Source organism: Mus musculus, chromosome 3 (assembly GCF_000001635.26).
Source record: "Mus musculus strain C57BL/6J chromosome 3, GRCm38.p6 C57BL/6J".
NCBI lineage: Eukaryota > Metazoa > Chordata > Mammalia > Rodentia > Muridae > Mus > Mus musculus.
The window spans coordinates 88,913,951-88,940,253 of NC_000069.6; the positions used below are offsets into that span (position 1 = coordinate 88,913,951).

Below are 26,303 nucleotides of genomic sequence, written 5' to 3' on the forward strand. Positions count from 1 at the left end.
GTGCTTTCCCGTTGGCCTCCCGATTCGTTGGTCTCCGAGGCCGCAGCTCACGCCCCGCCTCTTCCTCTTCTTGGAATGTAGGAAGCTGCCGCGATCGGCTGTTGTCTCTCCGTTCCTTCTGCGCCTCAGACTGTGGCGGGTCTGGCCAAGGTCATGGAAGGTTCTCTCACCTGCTTCTGTCTCTCTTCGCGCAGATGCCCCTCTCCTGTAGCTAATAATTCACGCGAGGGGATAAAAAAAATCTGAGGGGGAATTCGACTCCTCTGGATCCTCCCACTCACTTCCTTTTCCCATCTCTAATGTCCCAGCCCTGCTAAACCAGTGGGCTGGCCCCATGGTTCGGTTTCTGTTAGGTTCTGGGGAAGATTGTAGTCCCTTTCTCGCGTGTTCATGTAGTTTGATTGTACTTAAGTGCTCTTTTCATTTATTCTTTGACTTGGTTCGTTATTTTTATCTTTTTGAGATGGATTCTCAGTATGTAACCCCTGGCTGGCCTGAAATGACTGTGTAAAGCAGGCTGGCTTCAAACTCAAAAGAAATCAAGCCTCCACTTCCGGAGTGCTGGAATCAAAGGCCGTGCCACTGATAAGGTTGGGAACAGTCTTTTGTTTGCTTGTTTGTTTGTCTTGAGACAGGGTTTCTTTGTATAGCCCTGGCTGTCCTGGAACTCACTTTGTAGACCAGGCTGGCCTCAAACTCAGACATCTGTCTGCCTCTGCCTCCCAAGTGCTGGGATTAAAGACGTGTGCCACCATACCCGGCTGTGGGAACAGTCTTTTATGTTTTTATAAACGTTTGGCTATCCAATTTGTAGAGCGTTTCCAAGCCGCATGTGATGGCTGGAACCTGTAAGCCCTCCTAGGATGCGGAGAGAGATTATTCATCCTTGGCTCCGAAGCAAGTTGAAGGCTCACCTGACTGCATGAGACCATATCTAAGTTACAAAACAAACAAAACAAATTACTATTCCAAATGGCTTGCTCTGTTTCTTTTGGACCATCTAGTATTCACTTATGAATAAAATAAATGGGTCCAGGCAAAATCCTCGATGGGTTAAGGGGAGCTTGGGAGCTGCCAAGCCTGCAGACCAGAGTTCTAACCTGAGCACCCACAGGGTAGTACGGAACCAAATCCCTAGCTGTGTACATTATTCTGAACATAAGCACATTGCTAGTAAAATACTTAGAAAAATGCATCATATAGAACAGTATTTTAAAGAATGACTGCCTTTTAATTTTGAGATTTTTTTTTAGATTTATTTCTTTTTTTAAGATTTATTTATTATTATAAGTAAGTACACTGTCGCTGTCTTCAGAGACACTAGAAGAGGGCATCAGATCTCATTACAGGTGGTTGTGAGCCACCACGTGGTTGCTGGGATTTGAATTCAGGACCTCTGGAAGAGCAATGAGTGCTCTTAACCTCTGAGCCATCTCTCCAGCCCCTCTTTTCTTTCTTTCTTTTTTTATTTTTCGAGACAGGGTTTCTCTGTGTAGCCCTGGCTGTCCTGGAACTCACTTTGTAGACCAGGCTGGCTTCGAACTCAGCAATCCGCCTGCCTCTGCCTCCCAAGTGCTGGGATTAAAGGTGTGCGCCACTACTCTGGGCCCTGTTTATTTCTTATGTGAGTACACTGTCCCTCTCTTCAGACACACCAGAAGAGGGCATACATGTGTTCCAGATGGTTGTGAGCCACCATGTGGTTGCTGGGAATTGAACTCAGGACCTCTGGATTAGCAGTCAGTGCTCTTAACCGCTAAGCCATCTCTCCAGCCCTGAGGTGATCATTTTTAAAATCTTTGTGTGTGTGTGTGTGTGGGGTGTGTACTTGGCACAGCATGTTTATAAGTCAGAAGACAAGTTGAGGGATTTGGCTCTGCACTACCATGCAGGTACTCGGGCTCCGGTCTGTCGGCTTGGCAACAAGCTCCATTTTCACTGGAGGACTTAGAAACCAGCATTCATTTATTGGGTCTGGAGAGGCTCAGTGGTTAAGCACACTTGTTGCTCTTGCAGAGGACGGAGTTTTGGTTCATAACTCCATGGCTAGAGGATTCAGTGCCGTCTTCTGACATCTGTGGTTACTCCATGCATGTAGTGCATATACATATTCATACATATAAAATACATGTAATTAAAAAACAAACAACTTAAGGGCTGGAGAGATGGAGTGGTTAAGAGAACATACCCTTTCAGAGGACTGAACAGAGATTCCCAACACCTATACCAAGCAGCTCTGAATTCTCTGTGTTCTCTGGCTATATGCGTTTTGGCAGAATTGTATATTGAAAGCCATTTTTACTAGTCTCTTTAATTATCTTAGTTCCACTCTTCTATCAGAGTCCAGCCTGGGGAACCACCTAGTTTACTTACAGAAAGACTGAGGAATTGTTTACTAAATGTGGGAGCATGGGTTAACCCAAAACATCATAGCGAAGTCTTCACCCAGTCTTGAGTCTTCCGTGACTCCTCTGGAGCTGGGACGTTTCTGGAGACAGTATACTCTACCATCACCCAGACCCAGAGGCCAAGCACAATTAGGTCAGCACCTAAGATACCTGAGAGGAGCTACTGGATGCTCAGAAGAGGCCCGAGGACGCCATACCCCTTCCTGGGGGAATATCGATTGTCCAACAATAGTCCTGGCAGGATGTTTGCTTACAAGCAGGCACAGATGATTTTATGACAGGGAACAACAACAGATTTCCCAGCTGTCTGTCTGGCAGCTCACAATGGCCTGTAACTTCAGCTTCAAAAGTGCCAATGTGTCTGGCTATCACAGGTACCTGTATTCATACACACACACACACATACACATAGGAAAATAATGGAAATGCTTTAGATCCTGGTATTCACAGTGACACAACAAGCAGTGGGAAGGGCGAGTGGTATTGATGACAGGAGAGGGCAGTGAATAAGCAAGAAATAATAGGTTTAGAGCCAGGAGGACGGCTAATGGCTGATAAGGGCTTGTGCTGAGGATAGCAGGGGACTCTGAAACCTCAAGCCGTACTTCCAACAGGACCACACTGAGTTCTTTTTATAATAGTTCCAACAGTTGGGGACCACCTATTATAATGTTTGAGACTATTGGGGGCATTCCATTTAAATCAGGACACCAGCTGACTGATGGTGTGTAGTAGCTCATCACAAGGGTCCCAGAAACTGGGATATATGGGCAGGCTCAGTGGCTCAGAATGCTTGCTACCCATTTGATCTCTGTGAACCTATATAGTTAAGAGGGTAAGGAGAGAAACAGCTCCTATAAGTTGCTCTCTGATTTCCAAATGGATACTGTGGCATCCATGTGCCCACAGACACAACAAATAACTGTATACATTTTGTAAACTATTGAATTACGAACATCAGGATTCTGAAAGGGCCTTATTAAAGCCTGTATAAATTAGATTTGGGAAAATAAATTAGGAACTTGAATTAAAAGCCTGGCATAGTTTTAATGTCCTCTTAGCACTTGGGAGGTTGAGGAAGAAGGATTAGAATTTAAGGCTAGCCTGGGCTACATGAAACCCTATCTCAAAAAATCAAAACCAGGGCCTGCTGCTTCCTGCCAGCTGCTGTGTGGTAGACAGGACAGGGGATAGTGTGTGGGTCCACTGGAGAGCCTGGTAGACTAACTCAGCTACCATTCGGGACCAGATGCAGGGCTTTGAGTTGGCCCACCCCAACATCCTCTTCATCTCTGGAGTAAATGAAGGGGTTGGTCCTACAGAACCGTGGCAGAAGGACCTTCCTGACTCTGAGCAACCACAGGATGTCTGAGAGGAGTCTCAGGAAGGGTCCTGTATAGGTGTAGCCACTGCCAGAGGGCTCAAACCAGACCAAGGAGACTCTGCCACAAACATTTACATATAAAGCTGGGTGGAAAAAAATGCTGTGTGACACACTGCAGCTTCTAATGCCACTACAACAGAGTGTGTGATGGAGAGGCAGGAAAGACAGGAGCTAATCTGCAAGTGCAAGCAAAACTGGAGAGTCGACAGCCATGATAGGTGTGAGAGAGGCTGTGGTTGACAGAGGGGCAAATGTTTACTCAATAGTGTGGGCAGAGTGATGTACTCAGCCCCCAACAAGCTGTCCAGCCCAATGATCGCTCTGGCTCCGAACAGTGACATATTCAAGGTGAACAGGCCATTTCCTGGACTGGACCTCCTTGATAGGCCTCCATGCTCCTTGCTTCTCCTGGACGCCCTGCTGGTCAGTGGCCTGTGCTATGGCAGTTAAACACATTGATGACTATGGACTGTCCTGCCAACCTGTGGGAGAACAGGTGGAGGTCCTTGGCATGTGCTGATGTGGGAGACAAAGTGGACATCTTTTGGTTTGTGCTGTTGCCAGGAAACCATGTGGAAATCTGGGATCCATGTTCCCACTGACTGTAAAGATCAAGGAAGCTGCTCTTGTGGTGTTCTTGACGACTACACACACACAGTTGGGAAAGAGGATCATAGAAGGCTTCTGTAACATCCCCAGCCCCCTTAAAAACAGTAAAAGCCTAAAAAAGGAAGCCATTGAAGGAGAGAGAGAGAGAGAGAGAGAGAGAGAGAGAGAGAGAGAGAGAGAGAGAGAGAGAGAGAGAGTGTGGAGGTGTAGTTCTCCATAGCTGATGACTTTTGGCGGTGGGCAGTGCAGATGGAGAGACTCAGCTTCCCTTGGGGCCTGGACACCAGGCCTTTGATGCTCCATTGAGTATATGAACAACACAAAATGGGCTTTTTCCCCCTTGTGGGATGGGGTGGGGGTCGAACATGGGAGGACTGGAAGGTGGGAGTGATCAGGATGCGTAATGTGAGATTCCCAAGGAATCAGTACATGAAAATACTATCTGGGTGATGGTGGTGCACACCTTTAATCACAGCACTTGGGAGGCAGAGGCAGGTGAGTTTTGAGGCCAGCCTGGTCTACGGAGTGAGCTCCAGGATAGATAGCTAGGGATAGCTAGCTACACTGAGAAAATCTGTCTCAAGGAACAAAGAAAGAAACAAACAAAATCAATGAAATATTACATTAAAACAAACTGAAACAGCCTCTCCCCTGTAGGGCATGAGTGGGAGGTGCAAGATGCCTGGTGTGATTATAAAAGATGTCAGCCAGTTTCAGGGATCAAAACGTTTTCCATCCTTCCTCAAAATGTCTGGGAAAGTCAAAGTCCTCAAATGGGCGGACAGTCCGGCTGGCTAAGCAGGCAGCTCTGGCCCTCTTCTACAGTGCGACTTGGCGTGAACCTCTGCCACGCTCTCCAGTCGAGTCAGCTTGACAGGCGGAGGCTTGGAAGCTACTCATGAGGCAAAAAGAGTTTCACGGAAACTCACTCCTGGACTCTGGCGTTCTCTCTAACCCATAAATTTTCCATTCCCGCGTTAGTCTAGTGTATGGATCCACGTGCTCTCTCTTAGTATTATCCTATTATAAGTGCCTTTTAAGATTGAATTCTGACATAGCTAAACCTAGTGTTCCAAGATCCCAGAAGCTGCTGAGTTTAAAATCCTGTGAGAAAGCAGCAAGGAAGTTTAACCTATTCAGTAACTAATTAATCATTACAATAGACGAAGCCAGTGGCTCAACTGGTCTGCAGAAAGAACCTGGGAATCTCACTGAGATAGAAATCTTTAGTACAGGCTACATTCCATACCAAGAGCAAGTTGGTATACTCTCCTGACAAATGGAGATTCTCCAGATAAGATAAAAATTAGCAAGGCCTAGGAATTTAGGGTTCTGTGACATTGCATTATTCTTGAGGCCTGCCAAGAGCAAAAACCCCCTGGTGCTATTAACACTAAAGTGTGAAATTCTTGCTGATCCTAGGCAGGACTGCTTATCTCATTTGTAAACATTTACTTGGTTCCTGCAATCCCTTTCAAAGTCATTCCTTTGTATCTGGTAATCTTCAATGTACCTTGCCTGATGTGACTTGCAACCCCTGGTATTCTCTGTACTATAAAAAAGTCTGATGCTCGACCTGACAATACATTCAGATTCAACACAACCTCTCCTGTGTGCATCTGTCTGTCAATTCATCCTAAGCTTTGTCCACCTGCGACTAGAGACCCGTTCCACGCAGACACAGGGACCCAGAGGGTCTGCGGCAGACCTCCAGGGCACAGCTGGTGTGGTTCCATGACCAAGATCTAGGGAAGAGAGCAGAGAAACAGCACAGGCGCAGCCACTTCTGTGGCAGCCAATAGTGTGGCCTAGTGGACCCTCCAAGCCCTGGAGGTGCTGGGAAGTGGGAAAGGAGCAGGGTGCGCACTGCAAGATGACATCTCGGGATCAGAAAGACCCGACAGGCATGCTGGACAGAGGGCAGCTACCAGCAAGCAGCATCGGGACAAAGGAAGTACAGGTCATAAATCACCTCATTCATTGACCAAACATAAAATAACCAAAAACAGAGCGGAGGGAATGGGTGCTGACTGCCACCGCCACATCAACTAAAAACTACGCAGCTGGCACACCAGTGAGTGGTCATCTTGACGAGATCATCTGAGGTGAGAAGAACCACACACACTAAATCTGGGCAGGGTGGGCCACACCTTGTGCTGGTAGACCATTTAAAAGTCCACAGAGCAAAGCTTCTGACTTTTGTCTGCTTGCCCTCACTCTCGCTGACATATTCTGCTGCTGCAGGACACCTTTAAGGCTATTAGAACCCACTTCCAGTGCAGACTGAACACCAACTCTGTGGGCTCACTAGCTAACAGATTCCTGGCCTTTCCATCAGGAGATAGCCATTGTTGGACTAGGTAGACCACAGCCTGGAAGACTCTAATAAATCACACACACACACATAAACATATATATAGATATATATAAAAATACACACACACACACACACACACACATATAATTTTATTTTTGAAACAGGGTTTTTCTGTGTGGCCCTGGCTGCCCTGGAACAAGTGCTGTAGAGCAAGCTAGCCTGAAATTAGAGATTGAGTGGCCTCTGCCTACCAAGTGTTAACAGCACTCCTGCCTTTATAAATAAATACATGTATACTATATTAAATAAGCCCACCATATGGTTTCTCCAGATACCTGATTAATACAACTGATAGTGAAGCCCTGTGGACTCAGATCCCTTGCAGTCAGGTAAACGCCAGGCACCACGGTCTGTCAAGTGTTAGTGCTACGAAAGTAGGTGGAAGAGCTTGCGAACTCACTGGCCAGCTAGCCAGGCTGCAGTCAACAAAATCTGCCTCAAAAAAAAAAAAAACAAAAACAAAAAACAAACAAACAAAAAAAAACCACGGCCACGGTAAAGTGGAAATTTAAGGATTCTCTGGAAAGCTGGTTGGATGGTGTTTCGTTGTGGCAAACAAGTGAAGGAACATTTTGCTGAAGTGGACATAGGTGAAAGACTAAGGCAGACTCGTGAAGGAACGCTTCACTGAAGCAGACCCAGGAGAGAGGATGTTCTGCTAAAGCAAGCACCTGAAAGGACATGTGATGAAGGATTTGTTGCTAATAATGCCCATGTATTGGTCTGCCTTACACTGTGTAGCTGAGCTGCATTTGTCAGGACTCCAGAGAGAAATGAATCAAAACTTCTGGTGGTGTGCTGCGGTTTCTTGCCGCTACCGTGGACTCGGGCTGACTGGCAGAGTGATGACAGCTGCACGTGCTGAAGCAATACTCATGAAGGACGCACGATGTTTGGAGGGTATAAATAGGACTTGACAATGACGGAGGCTGAGCCAGGCTCGCTTATAGAGCTAGCAGTTCAACACTTCTGTGTCTTGAATCTTTGTGCCCTAAGAGAGGTGTGCTGTGAGCTTCTGGCATTCCTCCTTGTCCCTCCTGCTGACTCATGCCAAGGTTGAGGCCTGGCTGTCTCTGTAGGTAGTGCCACCACTGCTGATTTGAACTGCTGGTGTACCTGTGAAGTGTTTGGGAGTGGAGCAAGCTACCATCATTAAAAATAGGTGTTTGAAAAAACTTAAAGTTCCAGCAGAGAGTGACTGAGGAAGACCATGGACGTCAGTCTTTGGCTTCACACACAAGGCATCCTACTGCTGTAGTAAACCTCCCCAAACTAAGCAAAGTAAAAGGTCTGTGTTTAGTTACTTAGGGAATAATGAGGCTACTTTTTGCTTTGAGACCGTTTTCTTCAGTTCTTCAGGAACTATGTAGACCAGGCTAGCCTTGAACTTTACCTTTGAAACACCCAGAAATGCCATTCTTGATTAGGACTGGGTGGTACCAGTGAGAGCCTTACAATGTGATGAGCTTCCCAAAGGCACAAGGTATAATTTCCCAAGTTCAGCGGATGCCCACAGGTGTGATAGCTCAGCACAGCACTCTCTAGTGTACAGAGGTACAGAGCCTGAGGCAATGCCTTCATGGCCATGCTGTGCTACTGGCTTTGTTTCAAATTATGAATTATGAGTGGGCAATTAGTGAAAAATAAAAGAGCCGACAGAAGCACGGCTGGGTGTAGTGGTACATGATAATGCCAACACTCAGGAGGCTGAGGCAGGACTGGGAAGTCAGTGCAGCCTGGCCCACCTCAGAAGTACCTGAGCTCCTACTGACAGTACAGCAGAAGGCTTACTGACCCACACCAGGGCCTGTCAATCAGTGCTCAATATGGAAGCAGAAGCCCCAGGAGACACATACAATGACTTGTAGGATGGGGTTGTAGCTCAGTGGAGAGCCAACATTGGCCCAGCAGAGGCAGGTCCCTAGGATGCATCCCAGTACTGTGGGATACTGTTTCACTAACAGCCTTTGCAGTTGTGGGAGTTGGTCCTGAATCTGATGTGAGTGATCTCTTGTTGAACCCAGAGTCCTCGGAGACAGGATAACATCATGGTGGGTGTTCAGGTTTTCACAGAAAATTCTTCAAATAAAGCATCAAACCTCAAAGACAGGGAAGAAACTACCTAGCAGTTAACAGTTGCCTGCCGAGTAAGAGGTGGAGTACGAGGTGCTCACAATGCCCTAACAGTTTAGCATCATTGTACCACCAGGCAAGGTGAAACAAGAGAAGCCAAGAGCTAGTACATGAGAAATGTGGAAATGGGATCTGGATTCTCACTGGGCATGGCACCTCTAACTACCCTAAGCACCTAGGTGGAGTTGGGGGGAGTTTAAGATGATCCTGCCAGCACACTAAGTTCTGGTCAGTCTGGGCTACATGAGGTTTGGTTTCAGAAAAGAAAGCAAACCCACGGCAGCAGCCTGGGTGTGGTAGCTTCCTGGGGCCAATGAGATGGTGGTGGCATTTGCCATCTGCAAGCCTGACAATGAACACAGAAGGAGAGGGCTCAGTTACACCGTTGTCCTGACCTCTGGATGTGTGCAAACAATGATACAAGAGTAAAAAGTGTTAACTCTGCAGTAGTGTCAATGCACTATACATCATGGGTGCTCTCATGGCATGGACGACGTGGCAAGGGGCTGGCCACACCATCCTGCCAGAACTCAGCTGGAGCTTCAGCGATGTTCCACGGAATCAAAGTACAAACAGGAATTGAGAAGCGTTACCTGTCTTATTAGGAATTCGGCTGTAAATCTTGGTCTCCTGAACAGATTTAAATCCAGGAGACAGAACTACTAATTTCTGTAGAACTGAGTTTCTTCAGATGCCAGCAAACAGAACACCAGAGAAACTGACAGAGTCTGGCCAGGGTGAGAACCTTCCTTGTTGCAAATCCAATACAGCACTCAGGAGCAGATCTACTTTAATGTAAAAACTCGAACAGAAAACTGGTGTTAGCTGTAGGACAACAACATCCTATCATTTCATATCCATCAGTGCAGGTCAGGGTGTTCAGCTTGGAACCTTGGGACTTCCTCATGCGCGCACGGTAGCTGAAGGAAGCCTGTCTTCCCAGCATGCCACCGCCGCTGTCCGTGCTTACAGCGAGGCACAGAGCCGCTCCAGCTGCTCAGGGTTGCAGTTACTCAGGAACCTCAGCTCCTTCCTCCCTTCTTCTGTTGAAGCTGAAATGGAGCCAAACACGACCATGTCAGAAGCTTCCCCATTCAGACAGAGACCCCTGAACCAATTCCGACCGAGTACCTTTGGCTCACCACACTGCTGCTGCGCTCACTGACCAAAGCCGGAGCTCTACATACGCTAGGCAGGGACTTCACACCCAACTATTATCTGTGCCAAGGTCTCAGGCAGCTCAGAGTCAACTGGGAGCACAGGCAGTCATTACTGGCTCTTCTTGTTCAAGAGATAGAGCACTTTACTTTGTCTATATCTTTTCTACATTCTGGGTGACAGCCAGAATGTTTGCAATGCAAGCCATCAAATCTGGCATTAAGAGTTAAGAGCTTCCAGAGCCCCGTGTGGAAGTACATGCTGAGCTCAGGAGCCTCAGATAGAGGACTTGGGGGGGAAGGGGAGGGGGAGATAAGCATGGGTACACAGTGAGATGCTGCCTAAAAAAAAAAAAAAAACAAAGAAAAAGGAAAAAAGTTACTACTTGCTGAGCATGAGAGCAAAGACAGCGAGGACCTGGTCTGGTGCCAGCCACTTGCACAGTATCGACTCCTCTGCGTGTCTCAGCAGTCTTTCATAGAAGCACACTGTGGCTGGAGTTGGCTCAGCAGCTAAAGCAGCACTTGTTGCAAAGGACCCACATCCAGCACCCACATGGCGGCTCACCACCTCCTCAAACACCTGGGCACGTGGTTTACACACACATGAAGGCAAGAATTAAAAAAAAAATAAAATAAAAAAGAGTAGAGCATGGACAATCCTTGTCTCTGGCCAGGGCTCATGCTGCCAAAAAATAAAAAATAAAGAAAGCAGCCCACGGGGCAAGTGCACGCATCAGTGAGGATAGCAGCAGCGCAGAGCTGCAGAAACCACCCAGCAGCTGGATTGGAATGCTTCCTTCTGTAGCACCAACACTGCAGCCATCTTCCAACCACATCTGTATATTCTCTTATTGTATGGATCACTGCTGAGGAAAAGTGAGCGTCTGTCCCCGACTGAGTTGGCAGTGCCCGCTGTAAATCATGCACCGAGTGTGTGCCTGGGTCCACAGCTGGTGGGTCTATTTTGGGAGGCTCTGAGAACTTGTAGGTTTTGGGCTCTGAAAAGGAGCAGGTCCCTATGGGAGACCTTTTCCAGGCCTCTCCTTGTCTCTCTGCCTCTGCCTCCTGCCAATAAGGATGTGAACACCCTCTGCTCCTGGTGCCAAGATGTACCACTTTCTTACAAGTCCAGAAACATGAACTCAAGAGGTCACTTTTCTAGATCTGTGAGCCCAAGAAAGCTACAGGCACTGGGTCACAGTGATGCCTGGTGCAGGGACTCAGCAGATGCTGCTGAGGGCAGCCTGGCAGGCGGATGGCGACATGACTGACCTTTCTCATGTTGAAGCCAGTTGTTCTCTAAGTAGTACTGGAAGGAACTTTCAAACTCCTTTGGATTATAGTTGGGAATGAGGATGGGAAGAAAAGGCTCCAGGGCATTAAATCCTTCCTGGAGACAAAAAGGATAAGGGATGCAGTGTGAGTTGAGAACCAGATCAACAGAGACTGATGCTTTGAGGTTGGGTCCTTTTCTTTACTCTGCTCTACAATCACTTGGTTTCCCACTCATTGCCCTGCTCTCAGCTTCTGCCTCACCCAGGACTGTATACACAGTGCCTAGTGACTGCTTACATTGCCACAAACATGATATTTAACAAGGAGATAATGAGCGTAGGGGCCTGGGCATTGCCCCAGAAACCACCAGTTCAGGACCAGTCTGGGATATATAGTGAGTGCCTGTCTCAAAACAAAAACAAAATAAGCCAACTAAAAACATAAAATAGGGCTGGAGAGATGGCTCAGCAGTTAAGAGCATTGACTGATCTTCCAAAGGTCCTGAGTTCAAAACCCAGCAAGGTTCACAACCACCTGTAATGGGATCTGATGCCCCCTTCTGGCGCATCTGAAGACAGCTACAGTATACTTACATATAAATCTTTAAAAAAAAAAGAAAAGAAAAGCAAAAAGATTCCACACAATTCCTGCACATTGTACCTTCATCTCCACTCACATGCCAAGGCATGTGAACTCCCGCCCCCTGAAAACATTAAATAAGAAAGAGACAGTCCCTTAGCTCAGTGTCCTCAGCCTTCCTAACACTGTGACCCTGAACTACAGTTCCTCAGGTTGTGCTGACACCAAACAAAAAACTGTTTGGTTGCCACTTCATAACTGTCGTTTTGCTGCTGTTAGGAATCATAGTGTAAACATCTGACAGGTGACCCTCCCAAAGGGGTTTCGACCCAGGCTGAGAACCGCCTGTAGACAGAACGGTTCCTCTAAGGGAAGCAGGCTTCTCTAGGCTGTGACCTTTCCCAGCAGCTCATGCGGCAAATAGGCTGTTCTGGACTTAAAGAGAGACCCGGTTTGGCTCAAGCTCAACACGATTGCACCTCCATGCTGAAAAAAAAACAAAAAAACAAAAAGAGTTGAACTTTAAAAGATGAAAAGTAAGAGACATGGCACACAATCATCTGTAGACTGTCTCACAACACTGTCATGACAGTGGCTGAGCAAAATTAACTGGCAAAAAAAATTAGTCATGAGTTCTAGATCTGCCTCTGAGAATTAATAGACTTATACGTCTTATAAGTTTATAAGGAAAGTCTTATAGTTTCTATTTGCAATGTTGTCTGCAATCCCTGCACTCCTAGTACTTAAGCAATTGAATGAAGCAGAGGAGTTCAGATCCGAGGCAGCGTGAGCTCTAAGCCAGCCTGAGCCAGAGTGAGCCCATCATATCTTGCTTGTGTGTGCCTTAAATCCCCACACCCAGGAGGCAGACCTCTATGAGCTCCAGGACAGCCATGACTACATGGTGAGAGCGCGCCACAAATAAAAATTAGTATCTTAGACAACCAAACAAACAGCAGAGAGACAAAGACAGACAGGGAGACAGACAGACACACATACATACTACTGCAAAGGCTCTGTTGGTAAAGAGCTTTTTGCTGGGCCGCTCTGTCCAAGTGTAAACGATTCTTAAGACAAAGGAGCAGTAAGAAGGACACACACAGTTCCTGCAAGTCCTGAGCACCAAGGCACTCACCCAGTCATTTTTCACCATTTTCCTTAGATTGTGGACAAGGGAGAGTTCCTCTGGGGCAATCTGCATGTTGTCAACAAGAGAGTGAAGAGGTTAGGACTTGTCTTGGCTGCTTACCCAAGAAAACTGACTTGACGATGATTTTAAAAAGTCTAACTGCTATAACCCTAGCACATGAACATACTTCCTCCGGAATAAGAGAGGGAGGGAGGAAGGAGAGGAAGAAGCAGAGAGGAGGAGAGAGGTCAACTGTACCAAGTACACCGTCCTCCCTCAACATTTCTGACCCCTGGAGACCACAGCTTCCCTTCGAAATCACAGCACTTAGAACCAGGAGGGAAGCGGAGTGCCTGGCGTTTCCTCTGTCCTCTTTCTCACACGTTCCTTTGCCTTGCATGGTGGCGCAGGCAGCATCGTGTGCTGAGTAGTTTTTTGTCAACTTGACACAAGCCAGGAGTGTTTGGGGAAGAGTGAACATTAGGAAGTGCTGCCATCTTGATTAGTGTTGATGGGGTGGGGGAGCATCCCACAAGGATAGGTGTGCCATCCATGGACAAGAAAACCAACTGAACAGGGAAGGGGGAGCAAGCCACTCAGCATCACTCCTCCAGGTCCTCTGCTTCAGTTCCTGTCTCCAGGTTCCTGCCTTGAGTTCCCACCCTGCCTTCATTCAGTGGGCTGTGTGATGTGGATCTGTCCCTTTCCTTTATAAGTCACTTTGGCTCATGGTGTTTTACCACAGCAACGGAAAGCCAACTAAGACACATCACTTTCTTGTCTGAGGCTAGTTCATCGTGTCTCTCTTCCCTGCTTCTGCAGTGCTGGAGATGGAGCCTGGGCTCTCATATACACTACGCATGCACGCACCACATGTGGTACTTACAACACAGCTCTACTGCTGGCTTTACAATTCAGTCTTCTATTGCTGTTGCTAAAGATTTATTTACTTTTATGTGTATGAGTGTTTTTTCCTGGATGCATGCATGTGCCCATGGCAGAGACCCTGGAAGTAGAGTGATACATGGTTGTGAACTGTCCACTGGCTGCTAGGAACCGTCCCTGGGTCCCCAAGCTAGAGCAGCCATTGCTCTTAACCAGTCACCTATGGTTCCATCTCCATATAATTCAAAACCTTCTCTGGGTCCCTCAGAGGAGAGCCTCAGATCTTGTCCAGTCAGAGGAAACAATTCTACATTCCTACCAAGGTTCTATCTTCTTTTTTCAGTGTGGTCCTTCCCCAGAGGGCATTGACTCCATCCACAGCCACCAGGAGGTGAAAGAGCCCTAGGGCGCTCTGAGCCTTCAGCTCCTTCAGCACGACCCCAACAGCGTCAGTGGCATTCCTCACTCGGGTTAGGCCCTGTGGGGAGAGGCAGGACTGTACCGCTGACTGCTCTGGCTAGGACACGGTATAACTGGTGTTTTGGTGTTTCTTGTACCTGTTCAACAACTTCTCCCAGAGGACTGCCTTTCTCAGTGCTTTCTCTCTTATTCCAAACATACTTCTCTTGAACTTTTATCTAAATGGAAAAAACAAAATAAGAAAATAAAACAGGCTGCCGGCTTAGGCCTAAGCCGTTCCATATCAGGAAGGCACAGGGTCAGCTGAACCACAGGAGATGCAATGCAGAAATGAAAGACTTCTAACTTCTCCTGGAGCTTTGTGTGTGGGGTGGGGGAAAGGTGGGGGTAAGTGCTCTTTCCCCAGGCTACACCCAAGTATTGGCACTCATATTTTTAAATTACATGTATTTATCTGTGTATGTGTATGTATGTATGTACGTGAGGGTGCATGTGAGCCATGATGCAGGTGTGGAGGTCACAGACAACTTGCCCAACACGTGGATCCTTGGATTCTACCTCAGGGTATGAGGTACCATGAGAAGAGCGTCATCTGCTGCGACATGGTCCCTGTGAGTCTTTACACTTACAGTGGTAAGGTCTTAGTACAGAGCTCACTCTAAGACTAGACGCTGGTGTTAGCTTTCCTGATTGAGGCAGAAGGACTGTAAGTTTAAGTCTAGCCTGGGGTGCATAGTAGGTTCAGAGCCAGCCCAATCTACATAGCAAATGAATAAATCAAAACTGGAGTGAATAATTTTACTCTCACATTTCTGGTTTATGTGGAGGAAAACCTTTCTGTTGTGAAAGATTCAAGGTTTTCTCAGGAATAATAAAAATCAGTCTAGACTTTTATTTTACTAGTCAGTAAGAAAACAGCTTACTGCAGCCACCTCTTTATGAGCCCACTGTGAGCCATAAATAGGAAAGGGATACAAAATGGCTTATTTATTCCTGATTTCAGTGCCAATTCTCTACAGTGTATCAACTCCTCAAGGTACAAAGAAGACAAAATCATTTCCCATGGAATTCCCCGGAGCCAGTCACCTGACTCAGGAAGCGCTCATTGGTAGTTTTGAAATTCTTCAGCCAGGTAGAGGCCTCTAAGGGTTGATCAAAGCGCTGTTTGTTGTGAGTGGACTGTAGAAGCTCCCGGCAGTTTTTTACCCAAAGATGAGCTAAAAAATGGATAAGAAAACAAATTAGGAACAGAAGAAACTTGAGATACTGTTTTTCTATTTTGTAAAAAAGGAATTGATTGCTTTCATTTTGGGTTATGGATGTTCTGACAGAAGAGGTGCTCGTCCCTTTATACTCGAGGTGCAGATGTGAGTGGCTGTGTTGCTGCTTTGAACTGCACCTGGGTTCTTTGCAAGAGCAGCCAGTGCTCTTATCTGCTGAATCATCTGTTTGCCTTACAAATGACTGTTTAAATTATGAGAAACATTAAAAAACAACAATAACAAATGAACATATTTTCTTTTGTGTGGTGGTACTGGGGACTGACCCTCTATGTCCTTGACCTTAGACTGGACATTACATTATAATCAGTACATAAGACATCAAGTGAACTGCCGTTTCTGCTTACTGCTAATTTTTAAAGGCAAATTAGAAAATGTGGATATTGGGGCTTGAGAGATGGCTCAGTGGTTAAGAGCACTGATTGCTCTTCCAGAGGTCCTGAGTTCAATTCTCAGCATCCACATGGTGGCTCAGAACCATCTATAATGAGGTCCCATGCACTCTTCCGGTGTGTGTCTGAAGACAGCTACAGTGTACTCATATAAATGAAAATAAATCTTAAAAAAAAAAAGTGGATATTTAAACTCTGAACAAAAGAGGATATATGCAAAGCATGAGGACTCAAATCTGTACCAAACAGCTCTGAAGTGTCAAGAAGCGGTGCAGATCTGTGGACACTCCGAACGCAAAATAGTAACTGACACAAACCCAAAACCAAAGTGTTATATGTCTGTAGCTGACCCTTGCGAGGCAGGGGCAGGAGTGGGTGTGTTTCAGCTCAAGAATTCAGACCAGCAAGGGTAGTATAGTATGGCCACTGTCTCCTAAGCAGTCACAGTGCTGCCCACAGCAAGGTGACTGCCTGACAGAGGAGACAGTCCTTACCATCTGGGATATGCAGAATCAGCCAGTCATGTCTTGCACAAAAATGAACAGCATGGCAGAGACTGAGGGTCTTTCCTGTCCCCTTCTCCCCATCTGAAGTATATGTTAAAGAAAACATCAGCTGGGCGTGGCGCAGGCCTTTAATCCCAGCACTTGGGAGGCAGAGGCAGGTGGATTTCTGAGTTCGAGGCCAGCCTGGTCTACAGAGTGAGTTCCAGGACAGCCAGGGATACACAGAGAAACCCTGTCTCGAAAAACAAAAACAACACAAAAAAACCATCAGAAGCAACATGTTTCCCACCAACAGCATTTCTCGCCCACCTGTATTGGTGCAAGTCTTCAATCACAGCACTCAGGAGAGGCAGAGGCAGACAGATCTGCTAAGTTTGAGGCTAGTCAGGGCTGTATAGCATGAGCTTGTCTCATAAAAGGATACAAAGAAGATATCGCACAGCTGGATGAGCAAAATTGGTATTTTTCAGGTAGCCCAGAAGCTCGAGAGCTGGCTTCCTGACCATCAGACAAGCTTCGCCAAAAGTCTTCACCTAAGCAAACAGGAGAAAGAAGGTGGGCATGAAACTCGTAGCCCTTCTAACCGCATGTGCACTAACTGAGACACAGCCAACCAGATTCCTACACTCATCTGTGTCCAGGTCTGAGAGCTTGGGTTAGATTTGGAAATCAATCCATGCATTTTAGTTGATAGCTGAGGTATATTGTTTCATATCAAGACACACAAATAGCTACCTTCTGATGCTTCTTCTTTGTTTATATTTTATTTTGTGACGGCAGGAATAAAATCCATACCAGTCAAATGGATGCATATACCCCACCCTACTACTAAGCTAGACCTCAGATCCAGCGCGGTTGCTTATATAAAGACCTCTCCCTCCCAGACAAAGTTAACTGATGCCATGCCTCTAATTCTAACAAAAATTTTGATGACAATGTTTGTATGATCTAGAAGTTAATTCCTTTTTCTTCTCTTCTTTTATATTTTTATGACAGGGTTTCTCTGTGTAGCCCCGGCTGTCCTGGATCTCACTCTGTAGACCGGTACACCGAGCTGGCCTTGAACTTAAGAGATCTGCCTGCCTCTGTCCTGACTGCTGGGATGGAAGGGATGTGCCACTACTGCGAGCTTGTTTTAGTCCTTACAACTTGCTTGCTGCTAAGCCAGATGCCCTGAGTGTGATTTCTAGAATGACAAGGTGGAGAGAACCAATTCCCCAAATTATCCTCACACCCACACATGAGTTGCGTCAAGTGCTCCCACCTCTGACAATAAAAAAAATCAAATAAACACATTGAGAAAATCCCTCATACTAGAACCAGGTGTGGTGGTAGATACCTATTATACCAGCACTAAGTAGGCTGAGACAGGGGCATTGCTACAAACTGGAGGCTAGCCAAGATAACATAGTCGTACCCTTTCCAGGACAATGAGCCCACAATGATACCAATCACCCAAACAAAAACAAATTCACAAACACCATGCCAGTCAACCCCCCCACCCCCGTCCCCCAATAAAAAATAAGGGCAACACCACAAAGAAAAATCTGGAACTGCGACAGTGCAGGTGAGAAAGCCTCTGTGTAAGCTGAGAACCAGAGGTTAAGCTCCAACACCCATAAAAAGTATCAGGGCACAGGAGTGTGCTTGTAGCCTAGCAGCAGAGCTTAGCGAGGTGGATGCCTGAGGCTCTGTCACCAGCCAGTGGCCTTCTAGCCAGGGCAGGCCCCAGTTCTCGTTAAAAACTGAAAGGGGGAGGGGGAGCTGGAGAGAAGCTAGTTAGTAAAGAGCGGCTGCTCTTGCAGAGGTACCAGGCTTGGTTCCTAGCACATCAGTGGCTGCTCACAACTGTCTAACTCCAGCTCCAGAGGATCCTGCACCCATGCCTGATTCTTCTGGCACTGAAAACATGTGATACACAGGCAAACATGAAGACAAAACACCTATATTAAACAAATAAACACGCCAGTAAAACGTGAATGTCTCTTGAGGAAGGACACTTCAGTCCTGATGTCAGGGTTCTATACATATGTCCATATGTACACCTGAACGTACTTCATACATACATACAATTTATTTGGAAAACCATTCCTGTTTAGCACAGACATAATTTTTTTCTTCTCTCTCTCTCTCTCTCTCTCTCTCTCTCTCTCTCTCTCTCTCTCTCTCTCTCTCTTCTCTCTCTCTAAAGAAGATCTCGCCAGGCGTGGTGGCGCATGCCTTTAATCCCAGCACTCGGGAGGCAAAGGCAGGTGGATTTCTGAGTTTGAAGCCAGCCTGGTCTACAGAGTGAGTTCCAGGATAGCCAGGACTACCCAGAGAAACCCTGTCTCGAAAAACCAAAAAAAAAAAAAAAGATCTCATGTAGGCAAGGGTGACCTTGAAGCTCTTCCTGCTTCTACTCCCAGGGTGGTAGGCTGATAGGTCTGTCTCCAAACATGAGGTTTTGAATTAGGACCTCATACTGTATGTAACCCAGGCTAGCCCATTACTCACCATGCAGTCCAAACTGGTCCCAAACTTGAAGTAATCCTCCCACTGCTGCCTCTTTATAAATTACTTTTTAAAAAAAGATTTATGTATTTATATTTATATGAGTACACTGTAGCTGTCTTCTGACACACCAGAAGAGGGCATCAGACCCCATTATAGTTGGTTGTGAGTCACCATATGGTTGCTGGGAATTGAACTCAAGACCTCTGAAAGAGCAGCCTGTGCTCTTAACTGCTGGGCCATCTCCCCAGTCTTCCACTGCTGCCTCTTAAGCGCTGGGATTACAGGTATGTGTCCACACACCTACCTTCAATTCACTTAGAATAATTATCTGAAATGTCAAGAGTTCTGGAAACTTGCTCAGTAACTCAAGGAAAAAAGTGCTGATTATAAAAGAATCCTTTCCTGGTTCTGAAGTGTACTTAAGTGGCTAACAAAAGATAAATCCTAAACGTGGTGCCTACGAGTCCTTAGGTGATTTTTGATTTTCAGAAATGTCAAAGCCTCCACACCCCCCATCAGCCCTTTCCCCACCATCGGAGCCCTGCACTCTGGGATCCCCTGCTCCATGTGTGTTGGAGTACCTGCATCATGTACCGAGGAGGCAGGCCGTGAGGAAACACTGTCTTCAGATCCTGGAGGGGGATGCTGTAGTGCTGACCCTCATGCTGCTCCCCATGCTTAGCCTGGAAACACACACGAGCAGGAACAAGCGGTCACGAGTGATTACACTGACAAGAAGCTAGGCTGGGTGTGGTTATATACTGCCTATTATCCCAGCACACAAACGCTGAAGCAGGAGAATTATCTTGCATCGCAAGCCAGCCTAGGCTATAAAGTCCTTGCATCAATAAACAAACAAACAAAATAAAAATCCCATTAAGTCTAAAGACATACAGCTAACCACCACCACCAACCACCACCACCACACAGAGCAGACACTCCCTGCAGAGGCCACAGCTTGGGCAAACAGTTACATCTGCTAGTGGGGAAAGGGTTCCTTTTTGTGATATGGTCTTGCTGTGTAGCTCAGGCTGGCTTGGATCTTCTGACAGTCTTCCTGCTGTAACTTTCAGACTGCTGAGATTACACATGTGTGCCAGCAGGCCAGGTTTTTCATTTAAAACACTGGGTGTTTGGATAGCAAGACAGTTTTCATGAGTAAACATAACTTTTGCCAACCTTGACAACCTGAGTTCAAAATACAGGACCCACATGGTAGAACGAGATAAATTTCCAAAACTTGTCCTTTGATCTCCACATAACACAGGCAGAAATCCACAACAAATATACATCTAACAAAGTGCTGGCAACCCCAAACCAGGGGCCTGATGAAAAGTAGTTGTTCAGAAATAACTGCTGATGGGGACAAAGTTTTTGCCACCTGGATTCTTTTAAGCTATGAAGAGAGATGCTCCAGACATGTGGCAAGAGCTGCATGATGCTGTTTCCATGGAAACTCCAGAGGACTTCCTTAATTTATTTCATTTTGCATTCATGAGACCAGGTGACTGTTAAGGACAAACGTTAAACCCGCCCGGCTGAGATGATTTCTTGGTGGAGGGCATCTGCATCTCTTTACATGTCTACACAGCCACAGTATGGCCACATCAAGATGGAAAGAATGAGTTTCGGACAGCATGGAAAAAAGGCTCATGAAGCTCTTCTTTCACATTAAAGAAGCACAGAGACCACACAACTGATTTTATTTCTAGGAGACAGAACCAGCACTGGGCATGGGGGAAAAGTACCCAGCCTGTCAAAGTTTAAAGTCACAGGAGGAACAGTCCTGCCAACAAGACACCAGTTAAGTCGCTCAGAAAGGAAGAGTGTGGTGTCACACCTTTGACTATTGGAAAACAGTGCTGGGATTGAAGGCATGCACCACCACTCGTGACAAACCTGAATACTCGTCAAGGCTATCCCACAAGCTTATCTTTCCCAGGCCCCAGATGTTTGTTTACAGCAGGGCTGCAGAACCAGGAACTGTGAAGGGTGCTCTTAAGCCAGAAGTCTAAAATATGGAGCAAGTGCTCATTTGAGGAATGCTTAGCCCCAGCTAAAAGACATAACTCCTGAGAAACTTATCTCAGAAGGAACTGAATGTAGTCAATTTGTTTGTCTGTTTTGAAAAGGAATCTATCTACAAAGCCTGGTTGCTGTGGGACTCACTATGTAGACCAGGTTGGCCTTGAACTCAGAGACGCATCTGCTTTTGCTGGGATGAAAGGTGTGCACCATACCAGCTTTATTTTAGCTAATTTTTAATTCAGCAAGATTCACTAGGTGAATTCATTATTAAGATCACATTAGAAGGAAATTGGACTAACTTTGTACTTTATATTTTTACAGCACCACAGAGCAACAAGGGAAGGTGCGAGTTAAGAATGCTAGCCCAGGTGTCTCACCTACCTGAGCGTATGTATGGTGCAGGAGATTTGATCACACTGTGAACCCCAGGACTGTGTTAGTTAATGAAAAAAACCTGTTTTTAGTTGTGGTATAGCTCAGCCTTAGCACACAACTTTAATGCAAGAGCTTTCTGCTTGAATATTATAAACAGGATTAAATAAAGTCAACCCCAGGTCAAGAGGTACACCAAGCAGCCAGCTGACAGGGAGGGACACAGGATTATTAAGAACTAATAGAGAGGACGAGGGAGTCAGGAGGATGGGTAGAGAGACACCACAGGAAGTAGAAGGGAGGGACATTTGGCTTGAAAGAGTTTTTGAGACTGCATGAGAGACAGGCATTGCTTCTGGGATGTTAGCTGAAGAGGTAGGTCAGCTGGGTGCTTCCTCTGTCTCTCTGGGCTAGCAGGCTTTCACTCCAGCATCTGGCTTCTCAGACTTCATTGGTAAAAATCAAACAATTGAGATTTGTTAAAAACAATATATAAGCCGGGCATTGGTGGCGCACGCCTTTAATTCCAGCACTTGGGAGGCAGAGGCAGGTGGATTTCTGAGTTCGAAGCCAGCCTGGTCTACAGAGTGAGTGCCAGGGCTACAAGGAAAAAGCCTGTCTCGAAAAACCAAAACAAACAAAACAAAACAAAAAAAACCCAACAACAAAAGACCAATATATAAAAACCAGTATCCTGACATGTAAAAGGAGTAATATGGCAACACAAATTATAATCTCTGAAACCCACGCACATCAGCAACTTACCGGGTCACTGTCACTGGTGCGGGAAACAGTTCTGGGACGCTCAGCTGGAACCTGACTGTTCTGAGTCGCTTGAACACTCATGTGCAAAAAACACCTCGGGTCCAACTACAAAAGAAAATGTTTCAGTGTTCTGGAATCATCTGGTTTTTCAATGCTTGTTGTAACACTGAGGTCTCAAGCTATGACTCTATCAGGAAATCATGACACTAAACTATGTTTTAGTTTTATATAGAACGGATCTTTACTAAATCCAGTCACACCTTTTAGCTTCTGGATCTGTTTTAGCATGTATACTGCTACGCTAGGGCTCTGTCTTACAATGGAAACCAACCGGTCAGCGCAGCCTCTGCTGAGCTAACTGCTCACGGCACTCCTGTCTCCACTTCCCAAGCACTGAGGCTAACGTGTCAGCTGAACCTTCTCTCTCAGCCATACTTGTGTTTTTCTGAGCTGAGGTCTTGGTTAGTTGTCCAGGCTGGCCTTGAATTCTGGGCTCAGTGAATCTCTTGTCTCCACATTTGAGTAGCTGGAAACACAGGGCAGGTGAACCCATGTGCAGGGTAGGAAATGTGTTTAATCCACGTCCCACTGCTATACAGGGTTCCTAACAGCACAGGAGCCTCCACTGTGAGGGTCAGTGCAATACGCTTCAGCATGGCTGGCGATAAATGGTTGCTTCGTGCTCACAGGCTGGATGGGTCTGGCTGCCTCTAATCTGCCTCCAGAAAGAGTGCTGGGAGTAAAGGAGACGTTATGAGCACCCTGTGACCACTCTCCCCATCCCTTAGACTGTGTCAGGGTCTGACTTGTGTCTAGCCTTGAAGATCTGGTTGCTTCTCCTCATAGTGCTGAGTGTAACATGCCTGGCCTTGCTAGCTATGACCGGCACAGTAAGAATCTGTCATTAGGGACATGTAATGAGGGAGCATGTAAAGTGTCCAGCTAGGAGGAACTAGTTAACCATACTTAGAAACTTCTGGAATGGGGGTGGGAGATTCAAATGACATTTCAGGAGATAAATATGAGAAAAATACTAAGAAAATTTCTCAAATTAGCAGGGCACAAGGGTGCATGTCTATGATCCTGGCACTCGGTAGGAGCAGGGGGCCAAGTCTAGCTTGGGCTCTATGAGATGCTTCCTAAAGGAATAACTCCCTCAATCAAGCTTAAAGACAGTAAGCCTTCACAGAAGACTCCAGCGTAGGGCAGAAATTCAAGAGAACAGAAGAGGGAGCTGCAAGCAAGGAGAGCTTCGCAGGGCAGCAGTGTCCTCCACGGCACACTGGGCTCCAGATGCCAGCCAATACAAAACCTCTCTGCCCCAAACTGGCTGTGGTCTGTGTGCTTAATCACCATGAGAAACCCTAACTAACACGATATCCAAGACTGACTCTAAAATCTCTACTCTTTCCATTACCTTTTGTTTTCATTAAAAATCACTTTTTATTTTATTTTTTAGACAGGGACTTACCCCCTAGCTGACCCAGAACTCACTGTGCAGACCAGGCTAGCCTTGAATTCACAGAAATCCACCTGTCTCTACCCCAACATAAAATGTTTTAAAAAATACATTTATTTGTGCTTGTTTGTATGGATGTGCACATGCCAATGTATACATGTGGAAACCAAAGAATAACTGGGAAAGGTCCTGTTTCTATCATCTTGTAGGTCCTGACGACAACAGGGAAGGTCCTCTCCTCTCTATCATATCATGGTTCCCAAGGACAACAGGAAGGGCCTCTCTCTATCATCTTGTGGATGACCATGCTTGGCACCGCATTCTGTAACCCTATGAGCCACTTTGCCAACCCTTTTTTTCATACCTTACATTAACTTTCTCATATTTCTTTATCAATTAATGCTATATGTGGTATGAGGGGCACAGCCTGGGGAAGTGTGGGGGAAGCAGAGGACAACCTGTGGAAGTGAGGCTTGCTTTCCTTCCATCACGCGAGCTGGAACAGAGTCTAGGTGGTAGTCTTGGCAGCAAGGATCTTCACTCGCTTGACCATTTGCCAACCCTCTTCGAGAACTTACTTAGTGCATACGCCTGGGAGCACACTAGCATGCCTGTGCACACACGGCCAGAAGACAGTGTTGGGCCATTGAGGTACTGACTCTTCCTGGACCTAGGGTTGGGAGGGTGGGTGGGCGCATCCACCTGTCTGGATGCTGACAGTTCCAGTGATTCTCCTCTCTCACAGATGGAACTGTGGTCGCACATGAGATCCCAGCTTCTAATGTGGGTGCTGAGATCCGAGTCTGGTCCTGATGCTTGTGAAGCAACTGCTCTCAGCCACCTGGCCATCTCTCAGCCTTTCATATTACTGTGTGCTTGGTGTTTGCATGCACTCATGCATGTGTGGAGGCTCCAAGCATCCTCCCAAGTGCACACCAAGTCTGAAATATTAGTGGCAGATTTTAATATAAGCCAACAGTGTAAAGAAATAGGTTGCCATAATTTTTAGAATATAACTCAAATTTATAGCAGAGGCAGGTTTATCTCCCAAACAATTCAAATAGTCCTCTAACCCACTGCTAGGGGATTACAGCTGGCTACAGAGCCAGGAGTGGGAATACTGTCAGTTGTTGAAAATGAAAACCAGCTGAGAATGGCTATTAAGCTCCATCCTCTCTTGCTGTGGCAGCCTAGATTACATAATAGCTTGTCTCAAGCCAAAGGAATGAAAGATAAAGAAGAGAGGAAGCTGGAGAGATGACCTAACTCTTCCAGAAGATCCAGGTTCAATGCCCGACACCCATGTGCAGCTCACAACTGTCTGTAACTACAGTTCAAAGTGCTCCAACACACTCTTTTGGCCTGTGCAGGCATCAGGAACACATGGAATATGCAGACACCCAGGAAGGCAAAACCCCATACAGATTAAACACAAAGCAAAATATAAGGAGGGAAGAAGGAAGCAAGTAGCCGCAGCCCCCACCATATCCAAGGACCCCGCTGATAGCTGAGGATGGGCTTCCGTCTCTATCCAGCTCCTGCTCTCGCCAGCAAAGCCAGGATACTAAACATACCAAAGACAAAGGAAGAGCTGCTCTCAGGACAGCACCTGAGTAATACACCCGAGTACCAGGAGAAGGCGCCAGCCCTTTCCATCTACCATCGGCCGGCCTTGTTGTTCTGAGACAAGATCTCACCATTTAGCCCTGGCTGTCCTGGCACTTGTTATATAGATCAGGCTGGCCTTAATTTTCAAAATCCCTTCCTCAGCATTTCAAGCACCTGGATTTCATCAGGTATGTGCCACCACATCTGCCACATCTCGGGACGTCTCAGGAGTAAAGGTGCTTGTTATGTACTCTTGGTGAACTGGGTCACCATGAAGCCATGTGAAAGCTGAAGAAATAATTCCCACACCTGCACCCTCCACATGCTCATACTCAGGAAGACAGTTTCTCTTTTCTTTCTTTTTTCCACAAAGGGTTTCTCTGTGTAGCCCTGGCTGTCCTGGAACTCACTCTGTAGACCAGGCTGGCCTCGAACTCAGAAATCTGCCTGCCTCTGCCTCCCAAGTGCTGGGATTAAAGGCATGTGCCACCACGCCCGGCTAGGAATACATTTTTTTAAAGTAAGAAAACTAGGTGCTGGCTTGGGTGCTGGCTCAGTTGTTGAGAGTATCGGCTGTCTTCCAGAAGACCCTGGTTTATTCTTAGTACCCACATGGCAGCTCACAATAATGAGTAACTCCAGTCCCAGGTATCTACGCCCTCTTCAGGCCTCCAGTGGCAATAGGAATGCACACAGTGCACAAATAGGCACAGGCAACCACCACACATGTAAATAAAATTAACTAAAAATACTCAATGGCCACAAGGTGGTGCTATTTCTACAGTATTCTGATGACCTCAGGTTTTGTTTTGTTTCCTTCAGTAAATAAAAAACAAAATGGATTCCTTATGTCTTAAAGTGTTATAAATGGAACTAAGCAGCTAGTCTGAGTTCTAGGATAAACGGCTCTATGTAGAATTCCCTCAGCTTAGTTCCACAGTGAACATAATGCAGTCCCTCAAACACTACCCATGAGCTACGCAGGGTCATCCTGAGCCAAACTGAAAACATATACACTAAGAAACTATACATTCTAAT

At 46.3% G+C, this 26,303-nt stretch overlaps 1 protein-coding gene across 13 annotated transcripts in view; it reads right to left on the reverse strand.

Annotated features, from left to right (window-relative positions):
* Positions 1 to 6,852: 6,852 nt before the first annotated feature.
* Dap3 (death associated protein 3) overlaps positions 6,853 to 26,303 on the reverse strand; it is a 30,411-nt gene continuing 10,960 nt past the window's right edge. For 3 of the 13 annotated variants that reach the window (XM_006501863.4, XM_006501864.3, XM_006501869.4), the window contains exons 3-13: positions 22,199 to 22,303; positions 19,615 to 19,716; positions 16,962 to 17,070; positions 16,526 to 16,618; positions 15,446 to 15,576; positions 14,497 to 14,577; positions 14,259 to 14,417; positions 13,061 to 13,120; positions 12,322 to 12,411; positions 11,344 to 11,461; positions 9,645 to 9,963 (exon numbers count right to left, since the gene is read on the reverse strand). In XM_006501863.4, the coding sequence (XP_006501926.1) occupies positions 9,878 to 9,963; positions 11,344 to 11,461; positions 12,322 to 12,411; positions 13,061 to 13,120; positions 14,259 to 14,417; positions 14,497 to 14,577; positions 15,446 to 15,576; positions 16,526 to 16,618; positions 16,962 to 17,070; positions 19,615 to 19,716; positions 22,199 to 22,303 (1,134 nt within the window). In that variant the 3' untranslated portion in view covers positions 9,645 to 9,877. Of the gene's footprint in view, positions 9,964 to 11,343; positions 11,462 to 12,321; positions 12,412 to 13,060; positions 13,121 to 14,258; positions 14,418 to 14,496; positions 14,578 to 15,445; positions 15,577 to 16,525; positions 16,619 to 16,961; positions 17,071 to 19,614; positions 19,717 to 22,198; positions 22,304 to 26,303 lie in introns of all 13 variants that reach the window. The other 10 variants (NM_001368419.1, NM_022994.3, XM_030252747.1 and 7 more) reach the window with 8 other exon arrangements.